Genomic DNA, 24,433 nt, shown 5'->3' with positions numbered 1-24,433 from the left:
AGCAGAAAGCAGCATAGTTACCTCTTGCTATCTTGCCGTTAGTGTAGCTGCTGCCCTGTCTGTTTCTGAGAGGGCTTCTGATCAAACTGGGAGGGCGGGACCCCTGGATCTGCTGTGGAAGGTGCCATTCAGACTTCAGGGAAGATGGTGGATGTGTTCACACATCTGAGACTGTCCCAGATTATTTCCTGAACTCTGCAGGATTAAGCCCCTAGTAGGGTAACAGGTGGGGCCTCCAGAGCCAAGAATTTGGGTCTGATGGTATTTCTAGGCTCTCCTGTGAGGGGGAAGCAATGGTGTGTTTCCTAGGAGAGTTTATGGAATGGTTGCGCCCTAAAACCAGTCTCTATGCTCAGTCTCCTGAGCATCCCGCTCAGGAGATCAACGAGACTGAGCCACTGAGTTTCACAGGACTCCTACCACAGAAGGCGGCCCCATGAAGTCAGGGAGTCAAACCAGATCAATTTAGCCCTGGCTGGTGTAGCTCAGTGGATTGAGCACGGGCCTGCGAACCACACGATCACGGTTCGATTCCCAGTCAGGGCACATGCCTGGGTTGCAGGCCGGTTCCCTGCAGGCCAACTCCCAGCAGGGGATGCACAAAGGGCAACCATACATTGATGTTTCTCTCCTTCTCTCCTTCCCTTCCCCTCTAAAGATAAATAAATAAAATATTTTTTAAAAAAAGATCAATTTAATACATAGAAACAAACAAAAAGAGTCCCCTAAAATGGGGAAACAACGAAACAACCCCCAACTGAAAGAAAGGGATATATCCCCAGAAAAGGAGCTAGAGACTGGACAGGGGTATCCAGTCTCTAATACCCCTGAATCTGCCTGTGTTGCTATCTTTTTGGCAGGGGATAAGGTACAGGTTGGGGGCAAGTAAGAAAGATGCTGGTTGGGGCAAGCAGGATTTCAAAGAGTGTGGCAAGGGGCATCCCAGATGAGGCTAGGAGGCTTACAGAGGCTGGGGCAAGTGGGTTTCCCCACAGGACGGGAAAATTTTTTTTTACCCTGGGAGGGGCTTGCTCTTCTCAAGAAAAATGGCTGCTACGGTATGGTGTTCTATCGCAGCAACAGGAACCCAACAGCAGCTCCCTATGGCTCTCCCTCAAGCCTCCCACTCCTGATTCTCCTCACCCCAGTGCAGACAGTGCTGCCCTCCCTTTGCCTGAGCTAAAGGGGAGTGGCCGGGAATGCGAGTTCTGTGTGTTAGCCCCTTAGAACAAAAGAAAGGGGGAAAAAGAAAAAAAATGGTGGCTCTCTCTCCAGTGGGATCCATCTTTCTCCGTTAGGCAAAAGAAATCCATGGCCTTTCATCACTGAATGCTTCATGGGTGGGCGATCCCAACACTGGTGCTTGTACTTGGGAGCCGGGTCTTAGGTCCAGGCCTCACTCCTCTCTGGGTGAAGCTCCCTCAGCTGTGCGGCCGGCCGCCTCAGCTGCCACCCATAAAATCTGCTGGTGGCTGCCTGTAAAGCAGTGCCAGCCCCTTTAGAATCCCTGCCCTTTCTCCTGGTCCTGTGAGGTGGTTTCCACCCACCCTTGGTTAAGTATCTCCTCCTCCTGTTGTCCTCAGTTGTTTATTTCCGGTGGATGTTCCCCCTTTATTTTTATTTTCAGCTTGGTTCTGGGAGGCATTGTGAGATAGACTCTCCTACTCCACTGCCGTCTTGCTGCCAGCTGGCGTCATTTTTTAATAAAGTAAAGCATATGACCAAATTTCACTTTAAATCTAGAAATCATAAACTTCTCTTAAAAATTCTTATTTTGCCCTATATTAAAGTATTTATTATATTATTAGTTCTGAAAATAATCTATAGGGCAAAGTGATGGTTGATAGAGATATTATGGTATATTGCTTTATTTGGAAGTTTGTATATTTCTCGAAAAGTTTAGGCAAGTTGCCATTTTAAATATTTTACATTACAATTGACAGTGTCAAAATCCCTGTGTGTAACTTCTTTTCCTAAGTAAAATGAGTGTTTCTTTTGGCAGGACGGTTTCCTCTTTGCCCAAATACTCTGCTGGACTAGAACTACTTAGCAGGTAAGCATTTTCATTTAAATAAGACCATTATGCTTCTGACTATTTTATTCTCTAAAAATATTTTATAATTTGGCAGATGGAAACCTTAAAACAACTAAATTTTATCTGAACATGATGATTGGGAATGATTACTTCATGAGGGGCTTTTACTTTTTGCAGGTTAGTACAAAGGCCATTAAGACTTTGAGCAGATTGATCCATATTGTATTTACTAGTCAGTACTTATTATAGGTTCTTATTATGCTCATGGTTTCTTTATCACAAGAAAGTCTTTTCTCTTTAAAACTAATATTGAGTTGAAGAAAAACCATTTTAAATAGCAGATATCTAAATCACAATTTTTTGATAATTAAAAATTGTGACAAAATACACATGACATTTACCATCTCAGCCATTTTTAAGTGTACAATTCAATAGTGTTAAGTACACTTACACTGTTTTGCACCCAATCTCCAAAACTCTTTTTATTTTGCAAAACCAAAAGTCTGCCTGCTAAACAACAACTCACCATTGGCCCCTTTCCTTCCCTTTACACTCACTCATCTTGAGCAATTTCCAGTCCTGCAAGCTCTGCACACAGTAAGTGCCCTGTTCAGGGCCACCATTTTTATCTTCTATACCATATGTTTAGTGTACCTTTTCTATGTTTAGATGCACAAACACAGTTGCATTACAGTTGCCTACAGTAATTAGTATCGTAACATTCTGTACAGGTTTGTATAGCCTAGGAGCAATAGGCTATCTCATATAGTCCAGCTGTGCAGTGGGCTATAACATCTAGGTGTGTGTAAGTACACTCCTGTTAGCACAGTGACAAAATTGCCAGTGATGCATTTCCCAGAACACATCTCCATTGTTAAGTGACACCTGACTGTATACTGTATTGTTCCTGTGCATGCATCCTTTAATGACCGCATGGGTGGCTTCCACCTTTGGCTGTTGTGAGTAATGCTGCAGTGCACATGGGTGCACAAATACTCCTCCAGACCTGCAGGTTTTTGGGGTATTTACCAGAAATTACGGTATCATATGTGAATTCTATGTTTAATTTTATAAAGAACTACTACACTATTTAACATATAGCAGCTGTACCATTTTATATTCCCACAGCAATGCACAACAGTACCCTCTTCTCCACATCCTCACCAAAACTTATTTCTTCAGTTTTTTTATTTCTTTCTTTGTAGATATTATGATTAGTGTTAGGTGGTATCTCATTGTGGTTTTGATTTGTGTTTTCCTAATGATTGATGATGGTGATGATCATCTTTTCCTACGTTTATTGGCCATTTGTGTATTTTTAGAAAAACGTATATTCAAGTCCTTTGCCCATTTTTGGATAGGGTGGTGGTTCCTATTGTTGAGTTTTAGGAGTTCTCTACATATTCTGGATATTAATCTTTTATCAGATACATGATTTGCAAATATCCCTCCCCCTTCTATGAATTGCCTTTTGACTCTGTTGATTGTGTACTTTGGTGTACAAGTTTTAATTTTGATAGTCTAATTTGTTTAATATTTTTAATATAGTTTATTGATTATGCTATTACAGTAGTCCCATTTTCACCCCTTCACTCCCCTCCACCGTGCACACCTTCTCCCACTGACATTCTCCCCCTTTAGTTCATGTCCATGTGTCATACTTACAAGTTCTCCAGCTTCTACATTTTCCATACTATTCTTACCCTCCCCCTATCTATTTTCTACCTACCATCTATGCTATCTATTTGCTGTACCTTTTCCCCCTCTCTCCTCCTCCCACTCCCCTGTTGCTAACCCTCTATGTGATCTCCATTTCTGTGATTCTCTTCCTATTCTAGTTGTTTGCTTAGTTTGTTTTTCTTTTTGTTTTAGGTGTGGTTGTTAATAATTGTGAGTTTTCTGTCATTTTACTGTATGTGTTTTTTATCTTCTTTTTCTTAGATAAGTCCCTTTAACATTTTCCCCCTTTCATAATAATAAAGGCTTGGTGATGATGAACTCCTTGAACTTGACCTTATCTGAGAAGCACTTTATCTGCCCTTCCATTCTAAATGAAAGCTTTGCTGCATAGAGCAACCTTGGATGTAGGTCCTTGCCTTTCATGGCTTGGAATCCTTCTCTCCAGCCCCTTCTTGCTTGTAAGGTCTCTTTTGAGAAATCCGCTGACAGTCTGATGGACACTCCTTTGTAGGTAACTGTCCTCTTATCTCCTGCTGCTTCTAGGATTCTCTCCTTCATTTGAATCTTGGCTAATCTAATGATGATGTGCCTTGGCGTGTTCCTCCTTGGGTCCAACTTCTTTGGGACTCTCTGAGCTTCCCGAATTTCCTGGAAGTCTACTTCCTTTGCCAGACTGGGGAAGTTCTCCTTTATTATTTGTTCAAATAAGTTTTCCACTTGTTGCTCTTCCTCTTCCCCCTCTGGTACCCCTATAATTCAGATGTTGGAACATTTAAAGATGTCCTGGAGGTTCCTAAGCCTCTCCTCATTTTTTTGAATTCTTGTTTCTTCATACTTTTCTGTTTGGTCACTTTTTTCTTCCTTCTGGTCCACTCCCTTGATTTGAGTCCCAGTTTTCTTTCCATCACTATTGGTTTCCTGTGCATTTCCCTTCATTTCAATTAATTTAGCCTTCATATGTTCCTCTTATTTGTTACTAAAATCAACCAATTCTGTGAGCATCCTGATCACCAGTATTTTGAACTGTGCATCTGAAAGGTTGGCTATTTCTTGGTCACTTGAAATTGTAGGCTCTGAGGCTTTGAGTTCCTCTTGAGCCATATTTTGATCTGTTCGTGCCTGTTATGTATGAGGGGTGGAGCCCTAGGTGTTCACCAGGGCAGGGCAACCCAGTTGCTGGGTTGTGACGCTGTATGTGGGCGCGGGGTCCAAGAGGGGCAATGGCGGTCCCCTCTGCTGCTTCCCGCCGCTAGAGCCTGCGTAGTTTGTCTCACTGCTCGTTCCTTCGCTGGTTTATCTGCGTGCGAATGTGTGACCACGGTCAGCCTGCTGCCTTGCGCCCTCACTGGGTCCTCCTGTTGCTACCCCACACCTGGGATCTGCCCATGGCTGCCTGCGCACCTAGGTTGGGGGATCTTTCCTGCCCGACCCTGCTCTGCTGCTGACTCTGCCCTCTTACTGGTCTGGCTGAATGGTTCATTGTTGTCAGACTTCCGTATAGTTCAATTTTCTGTGTTTTGGCTACGTTTTTGTTACTGAAACTTTGTTGACTTTAAACTTGGTTGTGAGAGGAGGCACAGTGTTTCCACCTATGCCTCCATCTTGGCAGAAGTCCAGATTGCATTTTTTGTTAATTTTTGTATATAGTTTTAAGTAAGGGTCCAGCTTCATTCTTTTGCAATTGGATATCCAGCTTTTCAAGCATCATTTGTTGAAAAGACTGTCCTTTCCTTATTGAATAGTCTGTGCACCCTTATAAAAACTTATTTGACCGTATATGTGAGGGATTATTTCTGGGCTCTCCCAGAAATTATCAATCTATTTGTCTGTTTTTATACCAGTACCATTCTGATTTGATTACTATAACTTCATAATAAGCTCTGAAATCAGGAATTATGAGTCCTTCAACTTTGTTCTTTTTTTCAAGATTGTTTTGGCTATTTAGGATTTCTTGAGATTTCATATGAATTTTTGAATGGATTTCTTTCTACTTCTACAAAGAATGTCATTGGGATTTTGATAGGAATTGCACTGAAATTGTAGATCACTTTGGGTATTAATAACAGCATTTTAACAATATTAAGTCTTTTTAACCATGGGATATTTTCCATTATTTTGTCTTCTTCTTTCAACAGTGTTTTGTACTTTTTATTACAGTCTTTCACATGTTTCATTAATTCCTATATTCCTTTTTGATGCTATTTTAAGTGGAATTATTTTCTATATTTCTTTTTTTGAATTATTCATTGTTAGTATATAAAATGCAGCTTAGTTTGTGTGTTGATATTTCTGTTCTGCTTTGCTGACTTCACTTATTAGTTTTAACAGGATTTTTTTGTGGAACCTTTAAGGTTTTCTACATATAAGATAATATTCTCTGTGAACAGGTACAATTTTACTTCTTCCCTTTCAATTTGGATGCCTTTTATTTCTTTTTCTTGCCTAATTGCTTTGGCTAGATCTTTCAGTACTATGTTGAATAGAAGAAGCAAAACTGGGCATCTTTGTCTTGTTTCTGATTTTGGAGAAGTGTTCCCCTGGTTTATCTGAGCGTGAATGTGGGACTGCCTGGTCCGCCAGCAGCCTTGTGCGCTGCACCCCTCCACAGTGTGCTGCCTCACTCAGTCTGCCTGCTGCTGCCTTGTGCACTCGGGGTCTACCAGCTGCCGCTCTGCTGCATCTGTAGTTTTCTTGTTGTATCTTTGTCTGGCTTAGGTATTTTCTGGTTAATCTACAAGGGCACCAGCATTTTCTGTCTTGTCTTTTTGTTGATGGCCATTCTAACAAGGAAGGTAATATCTTAATGTGATTTTGCTTTTCATTTCCCTGGTTTTCAGTGATGTTGAGCATGTTTCCATGTGCCCATTGACCATTCGTATGATATTATCTTCTTTAGAAAAATGTCTGTTCAGGTCTTTTGCACATTTTAAAATTGCATTATTTGTTTGTTTGTTTGTTTGTTTTGCTATTGAGTAATGTGAGTTCCTTATGTAATTTGGATACTAACATCTTATCAGATATATGGCTGGCATATATTTTTCCTGATTTTGTGGGCTTTTTACTTCATTGTTTCTTTTGCTGTGCAGAAGCATTTTTAGTTTGATATAATACTAGTTGTTATTTTCAGTTTTGTAGTTCATGCTTTAGGTGTCATATCTAAAAAATCATTGCCAAGATCCCTATCAAGGAGCTTCTTTTTCATGTTTTCTTCAAGCTTCATGGTTTCATGTCTTATATTCAAGTCTTTAATACATTTTGAGTTAATTTTGGTGAGTAGCATAAGAATTTCATTCTTTTACGTGTGGCTATCCAGTTTTCCCAACACTTTATTGAAGAGACTATCTTTTCTCCACTGAGTACTTTTGGCTTCCTTGTCAAACATTAGTTGACTGTATAATACTAGGTTTATTTCTGGGCTATCAATTCTGTGCCATTGATCTATTGGTCTGTTTTCATGTGAATACTGTATTGTTTTGATTGTGACAGCTTTATGGCACAGGTGGCAAACACGAGGCCCATGGGCCGAATCCAGCCCTCTACCTCATTTTATCTGGCCTGGCACCTTGTTTCTACCCAGTGACAGCGTCGAGCTCCTTGCCCCTAGGTACGGAATAGTTACATTTATACAGTCCTACAAGTACATTTGGCCCTTTGAAGGCAACAGCAAGGCTGATGTGGCCCCTGGTGAACATGAGTTTGGTACCCCTGCTTTATGGAATAGCTTTGCATTAGCAAGTGTGATGCCTCCTTCTTTTTTCTTCTTTCTCAGGATTGCTTTGGCTGCTTAGGGTCTTTTGTCATTCCTTATAAATTTTAGGATTGTCTTTTCCACTTCTGTGAAAAATGCCAGTGGAATCTTATTGGTATGATATTGATTCAATAGATGACTTTGGTAGCATTGGCATTTAACAATATTAATTCTTCTAGTACATGAACACAGGATATATTCTATTTATTTTTGTTTTCTTTGATTTCTTACATCATTGGCTTGTTCAGAGTAGAGATCTTCCACCTCCTTGGTTAAGTTTATTCCTCAGTATTTTATTATTTTTAATGCTATTGTAAGTGGGATTATTTTCTTTATTTTTTCAGGTAATTTGTTGTTAGTGCATAGAAACACTGCTGATTTTTCTATGTTAATTTTTTATCCTGAAACTCTACTGAATTTATTGGTTAGGTCTAGTACTTTCTGGTGGAGTCTTCAGGATTTTCTATATATAAAATGCCATATGCAAATAGAGACAATTTTATTTTTTTATTTACAATTCTTATACCTTTTATTTCCTGCCTGATTACTCTGGCAAGGACTTCTGGTATCATGTTGATTGGGAATGGTGAGAGTGTACCTTTGTCTTATCTGAGAGGAAAAGCTGTCAACTTTCACCATTGAATATGATGTTAGCCATGCCTTTATTATTTTGACATGCATTCCTTGTATACCTAATTTATTAAGAGTTTTGTTATGAACAGATGTTGGATTTTGTCAAATGGTTTATGTCTATTAAGATGATCATACAATTTTTTTCTTTCATTTTGTTAATGTAATTTATCACACTAATTGATATATGGATGTTAAACCACCCTTGCATCTGAGGTATAAATCCCACTTGATAATGGAGATTGTTTCTTTTGATGTGCAGCTGAATTTGTTTTGTTAGTATTTTATTGAGAATTTTTGCATCTATCAATATAGTCACCAGGGATATTGGTCTGTAATTTTCTTTTCTGTTAGTGTCTCTCTTTTTTTTTTTTTTTGCCTTTGGTATGAGGGTAATGCTGGCTTCATAAAATACGTTTGAGACTGGTACTCCTCTTTGATCTTTTTTTGAACAGTTTGAGAAGGTCTTACATTAACCCTTTTTTTAAAATGCTTGGTAAAATTCACTAGTGAAGCCGTCAGATCCTAGACTTGTCTTCATTGGGGCATTTTTGATTATTGATTCAACCCTCTAACTAGTAATTGGTCTGTGCAGACTTTCTGTTTCTTCCTGACTAAGTCTTGATAGTTGGTATGTTTCTAAGAATGTTTTTTAGCTTGTCCAGTTTGTTAGCATATAGCTGTTCATACCAGCTTCCTATGATCCTTTGTATTTCTGGAGTGTCAGTTGAAATATATTCTTTTTCATTTATAATTTTGTTGATTTGGGTCTGCTCATTTTGTAAAAGATTTTATTTATTTATTTTTAGAGAGAGGGGAGGAAGGGGGAAAAAGGGACAGAAACCTCAATGTGCAAGAGTAACATAAATTGGTTACCCCTCGCCTGCCCCCACCTGGAGACATGGCATGGAACTGAGGAGGCATGTCCCTTGACTGGGAATCAGACTGGCAACCCTTTGGTTTGCAGGTGGTCTTCAGTCTTCTGAGCCACACCAGCCAGGGTGGGTCCTCTCTTTTTCTTCCTTGGTGAGTTGAACTAAAGGTGTCATTTGTCTTTATTTTTTTCAAAGAAACAGCTCATAGTTTGGTTAGTCTTTTCTGTTGTTTTTCTGTTCTCTGTTTCTTTTATTTCTGCTCTGATTTTTATTATTATTTTTCCTCCTGCTAGGTTCAGTTTTATTCTTTTACTAGTTCTTTACAGCATAGCATTAGGTTGTTTTGGGGAGGTCTTTCCTGCTTCTTAATGTGGGTGTTTATTGCTACAAATTTCCCTCTTAGAGCTGCTTTAACTGCATACTTTTTGGTATATCGTGTTCCTGTATTTTTGTTTCAATATAACTTTTTTTGTCTTTTAGTTTCTTTTTGATGGTTCTATTCATATTTTCTGTTTGTTTGGGTTTCAGTCTTGGTAGGTTTTGTGTTTCTAGGAATTTGTTCATTTCATCCAGTTTGTCTAATTTGTTGGCATGCAGTTATCTATAGTAGTCTCTTATAATTCTTTTTACTTTTGTAAAATTGATAACAATGCATCTCTTTTTGTTTCTAAAGTTATTTGTCTTATTTTCTTAGTCTAGCTAAAGTTTTCCTTTTGTTAATCTTTTGAAGAATCAATTTTTGGTTTTGTTGATTTTCTCTATTATTTTTTAATTAGTTAAATCATTATGATCTCATGGATGTTTAATTTTTTAATTTTAAAACATTAAAAAAAGATTTTCTTTATTTTTAGAGAAGGGAAGGATGGGAGAAAGACAGGGAGAGAAACATCAATGTGTGGTTGCCTCTTGCACCACGTGCTGGGACCTGGCATGAGCCCTAGACTGGGTATTGAACTGGCAACCCTTTGATTCAGAGGCTGGCACTCAGTCCAGTGAGCCACATCAGCTAAGGCTAATATTTTTTAAATTTTATTTATTTAGTTTTAGAGAGAGGAGAAGGGAGGGAGAAAGAGAGGGAAACATCGATATGAGAGAGAAACATTAATTGGTTGCCCTCCACATGCACCCCATCCAGGGACTGAACCTGCAGTCCAGGCATGTGCCCTGACTGGGATTTCAACAGGTGACCTTTTGGTTTGAGGGAAGATGCCGAACCAACTGAGCCACACCAGCCAGGGCTGTTTGTTTAATTTTTGAGTTATAACCCATTAGTATCATTTATTGTAGTGTTCAAGATTTCCTCAGTTTAGCCATTGGATGCCCCTTCAAGTTGACTTCTGTGCCCTTGTGACATATCCCCATTATATTTTTAGTTCTTTGTTTTCAGACACCATAGGGTGTTCTAGGCTCATCTTTAGATAGTTTTTTAATGTTTTAAAGCATGAAATTTTTTTTTTAAATTTTGCATTTTGAATTACTTTTTTCTGTTCTTAGGTATGAAGATACATGGGCTGCACTTCACAGGAGAGCCAAGGAATGTGCAAGTGCTGGAGAGGTAAAGAATTATTAGCTAATCTTATACTTGTAAGATATGCTAGTTTTTAAGAAATTAAATTTGTATTGTATTAAAATATTTTGCAGGGTATCTGAAATTGAATTGAGCAATTGATTATGAAACTTCCTAAATAGTGCACATTTTCCTGACAAGTAGCTTAGTTAGGCTTAGGGAGTTATGACTTTTATTGTCAAGTCACAAGGAAATACTTGGGTCATCTAAGTATAATGTTTTGAATTTGGGTTTGATGCCTTTGCATATGTAAGTAAATTATCAGGTGTAATTTCTTTTTACACACTATTTAATAATTTGGTGCCCTGGCCTAGTGGCTGAGTTGGTTGTAGCATTGTCCCATACACCAAAAGGTTAGCAGGTTTCATTCCCACTCAGGGCACAGTCTTAAGTTGCAGGTACAATCCCCGATTGGGAAGTGTATAGGAAGCAGGCCATCGATTTTTCTCTTTCATTTTGATGTCTGTCTGTCTGTCTGTCTGTCCTTTACTCTCTTCCTTTCTCTCTCTCAAAAATCAATAAACATATCCTTGGGTGAGGATTTTAAAAAAGAATTTCTTATTATTTGTCCAAAAGCTTAACTTTGCTCAATCTGTCTAAAATCACTAATTTCCTGGGTTGGGCCAAGATGGTGGAGGAGTAAGTGGAAGCGACACTAACCTCCTTCCAGGACCAAACTGCAATTACAACTAAATTATAGAAAAACCATCCTGAATAACCAGCTGAACACTAGCTGGAGTTCTTTTTAGAAGCCTTATAATTGCGGACAGACAGAAGGAACCACTTCACCACAACAAGAAGGGTAGGGAGTGTGGAGGAAGTGTGAGAGGGCTGGCTAAGCTCCCACAGGTAGCAGCTGAAGTTCTGGAGGGATATTTCAACAGCTGAGGGGTTCTCCCTGAGAAGTGTGGGTCTAAACCCCAAGTTGGGATCCCCGGCCTATAGCACCAGAACCAGGAAAGGAACCCAGATAACATAAAGCTGTGAAAAGCAACAGGGTTTCTGTCCACCAGGGAGAGACAGCTGGAGACTCAGAGAGTCTCTTAAATGTCCAATGCACGAAATTCCATTGTAGCCACTTACCGTGGGCTCCAGCAGAGGGAGGGTAGAGTAGGCTAGAGACATTTGAGGAGAGTCTGGGGATGTTGATTCTGGGGAGAGAGCTGAAGGAATAGCCACCAGGATCCCTGTGCTGAGTCATTCCCCATACTGCAGAAGCCATCTTTCTCAGGCAGAGCACTCCTCTCAGAGTGACATCAACCTGAGGGGAAGCAATAGCCCCACCTGCAGGAATTACTCTGCTCCACCCTGTGCAGTTTAAGCCCTGCTGCTGAAGAGTATAGCTGGAAGACATTCACTGATTAACCTTACAGAAAGCCTGCGGACAGAGGCTGATCCTTCAGACTCAAGACTTTAGACCCTCCCCCTGGCCTGGTGCTAGTAAGAGCTAGCCTTCTCACACAGCCTGGTTCTTTCTGCCCAGGCCCAACAGAGGGAGCCGCATGCTGTGGACCGCTGATAACTTCAGACAGGTTGCCCAGGGCCAGTCACAGGCAGAGTTTCTATGTAATAGGTAGACCAGAGTCTTCCTGATCTACCTATTACATAGAATAAAAACAAAGAGGCAGCCAAAATGGGAAAACCAAGAAACAGGCCCTAAATGAAAGAATTAGAAAATTCTCCAAAGGAACTAGATGAAATAGAGGCGAGTGCAATATCTGAAATAAATAATATACTGGAGGGAATAAAAAGTAGGTTAAATGAAACAGAGGACTGAATTAATGATTAAGAAGATAAAGTCAAACAAAACACAAGCAAAGCAGTAACAAGAAAAAAGAATTTTAAATAAATGAGGACAATGTAAGAAACTTGGGAAAACATGAGGCATAACAATGTCTGCATCATGGAAATACCAGAAGGAGAAGAGAGTGTGCAAGGGATCGAGAACCTATTTGAAGAAATAATGACTGAAAACTTCCTAACCTAGTGAGGGAAAAAGACACACAAGTCCAGGAAGCTCAGAGAATTCCAAACAAGTTAGACCCAAAGAGACCTCTGCCAAGATATATGATCATTAAAATGGCAAAGCCTAAAGGCAAGAAAAGAATCCTAAAAGTTTTAAGAGAAAGGCAGGTAGTTACATACAGCACCAATTAGACTATCCTTTGAATTCTCAGCAGAAATATTTCAGGCCAGAAAGGAGTGCCATGAAATATTCAAGGTGTTGAAAAGCAAGGACCTACAACCAAGGCTACTTCACCGAGCAAGGTTACCATTTAAAATTGAAGGAGAAATAGATATTTCTCAGACAAGAAAAAGTTAACACGAAACCAGTACTGCAACAAATGTTAAAGGGCTTTCTTTAAGAAGAAGAAAAAAAAAAAGAAAGGAAGAAAAAGAAGAAAATAGTTTAACAATGAAATGGCACTCAATACTATATATATTTTTTAAAGATTTTATTTATTTCTTTTTAGAGAAGGGGGAAGGGAAGGAGAAAGAGAGGGAGAGAAACTACAATGTGTGGTTGCCTCTCACATGCCCCACACTGGGGACCTGGCCTGCAACCTAGGCATGTGCCCTGACTGGGAATCGAACTGCAACCCTTTGGTTCTCAGCCCATGCTCAATTCCCTGAGCTACATTAGCCAGGGCTCAATACTATATTTTGCTGTGTATAATGTGCACCCACATTTTTGGCCCAAACTTTAGGGGGGAAAAACTTCTGTTTTAATTTTTTAATTCTATTATTTATTTATATTTAGATACTTGTTATTTTTTGTATTATAAAGGGATTTTAGCATTCATTTTTTGAAATATAGCACAAGAAATTTTATATAACAGATAATTACAAAACACAAGAATAGCTACAACGTACAAAAAATTGTATGTACAGGTAACTACCCATGTATAATAAAGATGTATAATGTACATCTTTATTTTTATCTCAGAAGTGGGCAAAAACGTGCACATTGTTATATGGCAAAATATGGAGCACACCTATCAATAATCACCTTAAATATAAAAGGCTTAAATGCCCCAACCAAAAGACATATGGTAGCTGAATAGATAAGGAAACAAAATCTATATGTATGTTGCCTCCAAGAGACCTACCTCAGATTGAAAGATACACACAGACTAAAAGTAAAGGAATGGAAAAAGATATTTCATGCTAATAGAAAGGAAATAAAGTAGGGGTAGCAATATGTATATCCAAGTAGATAAAATAGACTTTAAAACCAAGTTTATAGTAACAAAGAAGAATACAACATAATGGTAAAGGGAACAATCCAACAAGAGGACATAACTCTAGTAAACATTTATGCACCCAACATAGGAGCACTTAAATATGTAAAGCAAATCTTGATGGACATAAAGGGAGAGATCCACAGAAATATAGTCATAGTCATGGATTTGACTTCAGTGGATAAATCTTCCAGACAAAATATCAACCAGGAGACAACGGCTTTAAACAACACACTAGTTCAGCCCTGGCTGGTATAGCTCAGTGCATTGAGCTTGGGCCTGTGAAGCAAAGGGTCGCAGGCTTGATTCCCAGTCAGGGCACATGCTTGAGTTGTCGGCCAGGTCCCCAGTAGTGGGTGTGCAAGAGGCAACCACACATTGATGTTTCTCATTTCTCACCCTCTCTTTCTCCTTCCCTTCCCCTCTCTCTAATAACAAAATAAATAAAATCTTTTTAAAAATGCACCAGATCAAATGGATCAAAAACATCAATTTGTCTTCAGAGCATTTTATCCTAAAGCAATAGAATATACATAATTTTCAGATGTGCATGGAACATTTTTACAATAGACTGCATGTTAGGACACAAAACAAGTTTTAATAAATTGAAGAAGATGGAAATCATATCAGATATCTTCTCTGACCACAGTGTCATGAAACTAGAAATCAATCACAAGAACAACACTGAAAAATACACAGACATGAAGCTAAATATATATTATTAAACAATGAATGAGTCAACAAAGAGATCAAAAAAGCAATCAAACAAATAAAAATGAAAACACAGCAATCCAAATCGGTGAGACACGGGGAAAGCAATCCTAAGAGGGAAAGGCACAGCATTACAGGCCCATCTCAAAAAATAAGAAAAAGCTCAAATAAACAATCTCACTTTACACTTAAAGGAACTTAACAAAAAAACAAAGCCCAGGTGAATAGGAGGAGGACAGTAATAAAGATCAGAGCAAAAATAAATGAAATAGTCTTAAAAAACCATACAAAAGATCAGTGAATCCAAGTGCTGTTTTTTTTAAAAGATAAGCAAGACTGACAAACCTATCATGAGATTCATCAAGAGAAAAAGAGAGGAACCAAATAAATAAATCAGAAATTAAAAAGGAGAATTAACAACTGATACCAGACAAATACACAGGATTGTAAGAAAATAGTATGAACAACTGTATGCCGAGAAACTGGACTACCTGAACTACCTGGATGAAATAGATAAATTCCTAGAAACATACAATCTTCCAAAACTAATCAGGAAGAATCCAAGAATCTGAATAGATAAATTACTCCTAGTGAGATTAAAGCAGTAATCAAAAAACTCCCAACAAACAAAAGCTCTACAGACAGTTTCACAGGTTTCAAAGAATTCAAGAGGAGGGGAAGGCTCCCAAGCTCATTTTACAAGGCCAGCATTATTGTGGTACCAAAACCAGATACAGACACAACAACAAAAAGAAGAAAATTGTAGGTCAACATCCCAATGAACACAGATGCTGAAATCCTCAACAAAATATTAGCAAACTGAATATAGCAATGTGTCAGAAAGAACACACACCATGATCGAGTGGGATTTATCCCAGGAATGCAGTCTTGGTACAACATTCACAAATCAAAAATATGACTCACCACATAAACGAAATGAAGGATAAACACCACATGATTATAGCAATAGATGTAATCCAGCATCTATCTTTTTATAAAGCATTTTATCCAGCATTTTTTATCCAGCATTTATCTTTTGAAAAAATCCAGCACCTATTTATGATTAAAAACTCAGCAAAGTGGGAATAGAGGGAACATGCCTAAACATGCAGATCCACTGCCAGCATTGTACTCAGTGGGCGAAAACTACAAGCATTCCCCTTAAGACAGGGAACAAGACAGTGGTGTCCATTTTCACCTCTTATTCAGCGTGTAGTACTGGAAGTGCTAGCCACAGCACTCAGACAAGAAGAAGAAATAAAAGGCATCCAAATTGGAAAAGAAGAAATGAAACTGTCTTTATTTGCAGATGGCTTGATAATGTACATAGAGAATCCCAAAGATTCTACCAAGAAATTACTAGAACTGATAAATGAATTTAGCAAAATAGCAGGATACTAAATTAATATCCAGAAGTCAGTTGCATTTTTATATGCCAGTATGAGCTAACAGGGAAATTGAGAAATAATCCCATTTACAATTGCTTCAAAAAGTATAAAATACCTAGGAATAAGCCTAACCATGGATGTAAAAGACCTGTATTTGGAAAATTATAAGACTTTATTATTAGAAAATTATTATTTCTTTCTTTCTGAAGAAAGAAATTGAAGGAGATACAAATAAGTGGAAGCACATACCATGTTAATAGATAGGAAGAATTAACATTATTAAAATGTTCATAATGCCCATACATACCAAAGCAATGTATAGATTCAATGCAATTCCTATCAAGATTCCAGTGACATATTTCATAGAACTAGAACAAATATTTCAAAAAATTTATATGGAAACACAAAGGGCCCTGCATAGCAACAGTGATCCTGACAACAGTGAAGTTGGACGAATCACCCTACCTATTTTCAAACTATAGCATGAGGCCATAGTAATCAAAACAGCATGATAGTGGCATAAAAGCATAGATCAGTGAAACAGAGTAGAGAGCGCAGATATAAACCCACATCTTTATAATAAATTAATATTTGATGGGAAGCAAGCATATATGGTGGGCTAAAAATAGTTTATTCAATAAATGGTGTTGGGAAAACTGGACAGATGCATGCAGAAAAATGAAACTGGACCACCTTTTTACACTACACACAAGAATAAATTCAAAATGGATTAAAGACTGAAATGTTAGACCTGAAACCATAAAAATCCTAGAAGGAAATATAGGCAGCAAAATCTTGGACATACCTTGTGGCAACATTTTATCAGATATTTCACCCAGGCAAGGGAAACAAAAGAAAAAATAAACAAATGGGACTTCATCAAACTAAAAAGTTTTTGCAAAGCAAAGAAAATGAACAAATAAAATAAAATAAAACACACAGAATGGCAGAACATAATTGCCAATACATCTGATAAGGGGTTAATATCAGTCTATGAAAAACTTATAGCCCTGGCTGGCATAGCTCAGTGGATTGAGCACGAGCCTTTGAACCAGAGGATCACGGTTCGATTCCCAGTCAGGGCACATGCCTGGGTTGCAGGCTGGTTCCCTGCAGGCCAACTCCCAGCAGGGGACGCATGAAAAGCAACCATACATTGATGTTTCTCTCCCTCTCTCCTTCCTCTCTAAAGATAAATAAATAAATAAATCTCAAAATTTAAAAAAAACTTATAAAACTGAACACCAAAAAAACCCCAAACAATATAATTAATAAATGGGCAAATGATCTGAATAGACACATGCAGCTGGCCAGTAAACTATGAAAAGATGTTCAGAGTCACTAATCATCACAGAAATGTAGATTAAAATCACAGTGAGATATTATCTCACACCTGTCAGAATGACTATCACCAATAAATCAACAACCAGCAGGGGTTGGCGAGGATGTGGAGAGAAGGGAGCCCTTTTGCACTGTTACAAATTAGTGCAGCCACTGTGGACAGTGGCATGGAGGTACCTCAAGAAATTAAAAATGGCTCTGCCTTTTGACCCAGTAATCTCACTTCTGGGAGCGTATCTGAAGGAAAACACTAATTCAAAACAATGTAAGCACTCCTATATCTATTGCAGTGTTATTTACAGTTGTCAAGATAATGGAAGCAGCCCAAGTGTCCATCAGTGGATGAGTGGATAAAACAACTGTGGGGCATTTACACAATGAAATACTATTCAGCCATAAAAAAGAAAATTTTACCCTTTGCAATAGCATAGATCGACCTGGAGAACATTATGCTAAGTGAAATAAGCCAGTTAGAGAAAGACAGATACCATGATTTCACTCACGTGGAATTTGATGAAGAAACTGAATGAACAAGCAAAATAGAGACAGACTCATAGATCAAGAGCAGGATGACAGCTGGGACCAGGGGGTCAGGGGTAGGGGATGGAGGGATTGAGCAAAAAGGGACAAGGACTTAATAGACATAGACAATAGTGTAATTGTGACGGTGGGGGGGGGGGAATAAGGGGACTAAATGGTAATGAAAAAAATACAATTAAAAAACTCGAAGAGACATTAAAAAAACTAGGTTTGGAAGGTTCTTGTGGGACACTATCGTTTAAAAAATATGTAAAACATTTTTTAGTGTTTTTTTAAGATTTCATTTATTTATCTTTAGAGGGGAAGGGAAGGAGAGAAGGAAAGAAATATCAGTGTATGGTTGCCTCTCCTGCATCCCCTGCTGGGAATTGTCCCGCAGCCCAGGCATGTGCCCTGACTGGGAATCGAACGGAGGTTGTTTGGTTCGCAGGCCCGCACTCAATCCACTGAGCTACACCAGCCTGGGCATAAAACACTTTTTAAAATCACTAATTTCCTTAGTAAATAAGTATAAAAATTTCAGGGGCTCATTCTTAATTCACTTAGAAGAAAAAATTATTTTCTAGCCCTATGTATAGAGTGTATAATGAATAAAAGGGATTTGTAATTAAATTACTAGCTTTATTAGCCAAGATCAAGTACTCTGTGCTATTGATGCCAAACTTTACATCTTTCTAAAAACACTTGTGATTCTGACTTTAACTTAGACTGACTTTCTTTATCATTCACCTAAATTAGTGAAGCTGCAATAATTGTAACAGAACAGAGTAAGACATATGAAATTTTAGACATTAGTGTTCCTGTGAGAAATTACTGAAAAGTGGGGAATGTAAGTTTTTGGCCAAAAGGTAGAGTAGATACTTTGAAAAGCTCTGTAGGTCTAAAACATTTAAATGATGGATAGATTTTTAAAAATTTGTAATGCAGTAAGATTATAAAAATTGAGGGAGGTCCTAAAGTGCCAATAAAATGAAAAGGGAACTAAAGTCAGAATGGCTCAAAAAGAAACATGGAAGCTGGGGTCAAGTACTAAATCAAAAAGCTTTAGAAATTTTTGGGATTGGGAGACCTTGTCTTTAGGGAGCTGAATTCTGACTCTTGCATAAAGCTCTTAGATCTTTGAAATGGCTACTTCCCTCAGTGAAAGGTTAATGTAGGAAAAAAAATACCTGTTGGCAAAAGGAGGTGGTAAGGAAACCTGTCTTTATGACAACTTGGAATAAATGTAGTCTCCTTTTTGGATTTGTCACCATAGTCTTGGCTTCACATAAGTGTGGGGCTCTAAGTTACACTTTCTGCATGATTAGGGATCCAGTCACTAACTACTTTAATAAATTAAAGGCCCACAGACGATTATGTTCCTTGACATACATCAGATACAAACAGAAATTTTGTGTGGATGAAACTTGGTAAACCTAGGTCAATCAAGATTACTACAGGGTAATTTTTTACCACCACCTCCAAAAAAATTAGTAAACACAAATATATTACCAAAAGTTTGAGAATCACTAGAACCAGAGGAAGATTTAGAGCTACGGAGGACTTTAGATACTGCACTGTTAGATATAGACTATTAAATGGATATGTACAAAGTTTTATTTTTATTAATATATTTAATTTCTCACTGTTACTAATAGAATAAACCCAAAGGTTTTAGTATGACAACTATATTTCTTTTTTTTATTGTTCAGTTACAATTGTCCTGCCCCTTTCTCCGTTGCTCTACCCTGCCCCTCCCACTCCCAAAGCTTATCCCTGCCCTGCTTTGTCTATGCCCATGAGTCTTCTATTCATGTTACTTGAGTTGCCCCTTCCCTTTCTTTCCCCCTTAAGCTTCTCCCCTCTGGTCACTGTCAAATTGTTCTTTATTTCCATGCCTTTGGTTCTGTTCTGCTCATTTGTTTTGTTGATTGGGTTCCCCTTGTAAGTGAGATCTTACGGTATTTATCTTTCACTGACTGGCTTATTTCATTTAGCATAATACTCTCCAGTTCCATCCATGCTGTTGCAAAGGGTAGGAGCTCCTTCTTTCATCCTGCTGCATAGAATTTCATTGTGTAAATGTACCACGATTTTTTGATCCACTCACGTAAATGGGCACTTACTGATGGGCACTTAAGCTGTTTCCAGCACCTGACTATTGTAAATAACACTGCTATGAACATTGGGGTACATAGGTTCTTTCTAATTGATGATTTAAGATTCTTAGGGTATAATCCCAGCAGTGGAATTGCTGGGTCAAAAGGCAGATCCATCTTTAGGGTTTTTTTGAGGGAATTCTATAGTGTTTTCCACAGTGGTTGCCCCAGTTTGCATTACCACCAGCAGTGCACTAGGGTGCCCTTTTCTCCACACCCTCACCTGGACTTGTTTGTTGATTTGTTAATGACGGCCATTCTGATTGGTGTAAAGTGGTATCTCATTGTGGTTTTAATTTGCAACTCTCTGATGGCTGATGATGTTGAGCACTTTTCATGTGTTGGAGAAGTGGCTGTTCAGGTTCTTTGCCCATTTTTCAATTGGATTATCTGTCTTCCCAGTGTGGAGCCATGTGAGTTCTTCATATATTTTGGAGATCAAACCCTTGTCTGAGGTATCATTGGCAAATCTGTTCTTCATATAGTCAGTACCCTTTTCATTTTGTTGATGTTTTCTTTAGCTGTGCAGAAGCTTTTTAATTTGATGTAGTCTCGTTTGCATTTTAGAGAGATAGAAGAGGGATTAAACTGAGTAAAGAATGAGACTAGGAAACAAGACTTTAAAAAGTTATTAAAAATAAAAACCTGAGGGATGTGGTTAACAGCAATTATTTATAGTTGAAGAAAGAATATAGTGAGGTAGAAGATAAAGTCAGTTAAAAAGGATCCTTGGGATAAGAAATTGGAAAGAATGAAAGAGGAATTAAATATAGAGAGGAGGTCTTTAGGTTGAATCAAGTGAGATCATCAGTATTGGACCAGTTTTTATCTGTAAAATTATAGTTTCATATGGGCCATCTTAATATAGCCAATAAACATTCAAGAAAGAGAATAAGGGAAAGACAGTGTAGGAAAAGTTAAATGGCTGGGAATTTTCCAGAAATGAGATATATAAACCCTTAGATGCAAAAAGTACAGGCCAGCATTTCTATTTATAATTATCTATACCTAGATAGCTCCTATTGAAACTATAGAACAACAGAGGCAAGGAGAAGCGGTCAGAGCAACTAAAGAGTAAAGGCAGCTTACTTATAAACGAGTGAGTTTCACAGCAGACTTCTCAAACCATTGTCAAGAAGGAGGGCAAAGTGAACATTTTCAGATAAAAAATTTTCTCAACAGTTGCTCAGTAAAGAAACTTCCAAAGAATGTATTTCAGGATAAAATGGTTTTGGAAGCTAGCTCTGAGATATAGGAAGGAGTAGTGAACAAAGGAAATGTAAAGCCAAAAATAAATCTAAACAGACAATGACTATATTCATCAGTTATCTAATTGGTGGGATTAAAAATGATAGAACAAAAGTGCTGGATAACAATAGTATGTAATCTGGTAGGCGTGTTATCAGAGTTAAAGGATTCTAAAGTCCTTGCATTATTTACAGAGAATGTACAGGTATTGGCTAACCTCAGATTTAAAGTTAAATATGGAAGGCAGAATTTCAAGGGTAACCTATGAAGAACAGAAATAGCATCATCTCTCACTTCGGTAATCAATTTCTGAATTTCAGGTGTTCTGTGCAGACACTAACCAGGAACCTATTTCTTATATTTTAAATTTGATAAGTTACAATATGTTACATGTCAACCCCAAACCCTCAACCAACTTGCTTGCAAGTATATTTAAAACTAGCAATACGTCTCCTGTCTATGTGTAGTGGGTCAGACTCTTAGGATGCAAGGTGCTTAAAACTTCTGATTACCAAACTCTTGATACAGTTATTAACAAACAGTTGCTTTGTGGACAGTAGTGTGGCCTCTCAACACTAGCAGCATGTAGGGCATGTGTGTCCTTTATGGATGTGCTCCTCATACTGTTGTGTGATTATGGTGTTCTAACAGTTGTGTTTCAAATGTAGTTTGAGAATCTTCTCACACATTGCTTTCAAATATGTAACAAGCCGCCCACACAGGCTCAGTTGGGTGCACTGTCTTTTCCTTCACAAAAAGGTTGTGTGTGTTGTAGGTTGGGTTCCTGGTCAGGGCATATACCTAGGTTGTGGGTTCAATCCCACTGATAGATGTTTCTCTGTCTCTCTTTCTCTCTAAAATCAATAAATATGTTCTTGGGTAAGGATTTAAAATACAATAATAAAATAAAATGTGTATCAAACTTAAATATAACGTTTTCCTATATGAATATTACCTAAAACTTTGTATTGATTTGTGTACATTCTGTGAATGCCAGTTGGAAAACCAAAGACATCCTGTCTCAGACACATTCTTCATTGTATGGCAGTGTTGGCAAAAAAATTTAGTGATGCATTAAAAAAATCAAAATATACCAGATTCATGTCAGGATTAAAAGGTCAATTTGGCATTAGAAAATCTTTTAAATGCAATTGACCATGTTACCACATTAAAGAAGAAAAATATGTGATCACCAGATGCAGAAAATACATTTAGTAAAATTAAGTATCTATTCAGAGTAAAACACTTAGCAAGGTTTTAATAGAAGATAATGTCTTTGTCCTCATACCTACCAAAACCTGCCATTTTTGACTTGCTAAATATTTAATGTGTTGCTAAATCCACTTGTTCTTATAATTTGTGTTTAGAGATGGTAATTCTTTTGTGTAGGTGGTAGGTTTTGTTTCTTCCCTTCCAATGCATACAACTTTAATTTCTTTTCCTTTACAGTGGGTAGAACCTCCAGTATAATGTTGAATAAAAGTAATTGAAGACCTTAGTTCAGATTTTAGTTCCATCATATTTAAATGTAGGAAGGAAAACTATACTTATTTCAGAAAATAGTAGAAGACCACAGGGTAGAAAATGACATCTTAAGGCATAAAAGCACCAACCAGGAATACAAATATGTATAATTTTTATCAAGGTTTCTATTTATCAAACAAGACCAGGAAAATATTAAACAATTCACAGAATGGAGGACAGGTGTTCAGAACATAGGAACAACCCTTACAAACCAGTAAAAACGGGACAGTAACCCAGTAGAAAGGCAAACAAAAGATAGGGCCTGGCATTTTACAGAAGAAAACATGTTCCAACATGATTAGTAATCAGGGAAATACAAATTAAAACCACAGATTTATGCTCCTTAGATTACCAGAAATTTAAGCCTTGAGTTTCTTTGCAGACAATTATTTGCAGAAGACAGCTTTGTTTCTTCCCTTGGAAAATAAGTGATGAACAACTAGAACTAGGGAGTGTAAATCCATTGGCACAATCACATTAGAAAAAATGAGTTGGCGAGAAGTGGAAGTTGAAGTCGCCTATATCTTTCAAACAATTCCCCTTCCTAGGAGTTTTTCCAGAGTACTGCGTCCTAAGCTTTCCCCTGATAGTATGGGTATAGCACACAATTTTGCTGGTAATGTTGGCATGATAGCAAAATTGGCATTTACTATGTAATGTATAGACAAGGCTGCTTAAAGTCAGAAATGATTAGGCTGGGGGAAATCTAGTTACCCCAACTCCTGCAGAGCCACTCTGGGAGAGGAGAGCAATACCTTGGACACATCTCTAACTTACATGGGAAACTTCACATGTGCACCAGGATCTGTACAAAGATGTAGATTTGTACAAGATGTTTTAGCAGGTTCTACTCAAATTTGAGACAGTCCCAAAGTCCATCCACAGAATAAGTTAGAATATTCTTTATAAAATCAAATACCGTACAGCCATGAAAATTAGTGAACTACCACACCTACATTTATCAACATGGATGAATCCTGCAAACAGTGTTCAGTGAAGACTATATGCTGTAGAGGATCTTTAACAAAAACTATTCCTTTTGTTGAAAGAAATATTTCACAGTAAAATAAGTATAGGAGAAAGAATTTCCCATAAGATCTGTTGTTGACTTTATGCTATTTGGGGAAATTTTTTTCATAGTTGAGTACTTGGTTATTTTAATATCTACATCTAATTAAAAAGTGCCTCTGTGGATCTCCAGAAATGTAGTACTCAACTTTAAAAATGAAAAAAATTTAAAGCCGTCTAATGTACTATTGAGACATATGTAAGTATTTAAAATGTCTATCTTTAATATATATTGTGTTAAACCTAAGGTGTTTATTTTGTCAGACCATGCTCGTATGTCTTTGGTAGCCTTTAGCCAGTTTGAGCCTGCCAGGGCAAATACACTTACAGGCAGTTCAGTCTTGTTTGGCAAATTATTTTATACTTACCAAATTTAGCCCTGGCTGGTGTAGCTCAGTGGATTGAGCGCGGGCCTGTGAACCAGAGTATGGCAGTTCGATTCCCAGTCAGGGCACATGCCTGGGTTGCAGGCCAGTTCCCGGCGGGGGATGCATGGGAGGCAACCATACATTGATATTTCTCTCCCTCTCTCCTTCCCTTCCCCTCTAAAAATAAATAAATAAAATCTTTAAAAAATTATTTCATGCTTACCTAATTTAAAGCTAAGTCTTACTATATAGTCTTAAAATTCAGAACAGTATCTTAGAAAACAAACACCTATCATCAATGGTAACTTTATTGTCTAAGCTTTTTTTTCT

General features: G+C 37.8%; 1 protein-coding gene across 2 annotated transcripts in view; it reads left to right on the top strand.

The window, feature by feature from the left end:
• Nucleotides 1–24,433, top strand: part of DTNBP1 (dystrobrevin binding protein 1) — a 168,716-nt gene that overhangs the window by 17,769 nt on the left and 126,514 nt on the right. Inside the window, exons 3-4 of one of the 2 annotated variants that reach the window (XM_037037989.1) lie at nucleotides 2,003–2,053; nucleotides 10,463–10,523. In XM_037037989.1, the coding sequence (XP_036893884.1) occupies nucleotides 2,003–2,053; nucleotides 10,463–10,523 (112 nt within the window). The remainder of the gene's footprint in view (nucleotides 1–2,002; nucleotides 2,054–10,462; nucleotides 10,524–24,433) is intronic. The other variant, XM_037037990.1, reaches the window with a different exon arrangement.

The sequence above is a fragment of the Sturnira hondurensis genome, unplaced genomic scaffold (assembly GCF_014824575.4).
Source record: "Sturnira hondurensis isolate 20B ecotype Veracruz unplaced genomic scaffold, ASM1482457v3 Scaffold0023817, whole genome shotgun sequence".
Classification (NCBI taxonomy): Eukaryota; Metazoa; Chordata; class Mammalia; order Chiroptera; family Phyllostomidae; genus Sturnira; species Sturnira hondurensis.
Note: the sequence above shows the minus strand (reverse complement) of the source record. Positions and strands in the feature narration are given on the sequence as shown.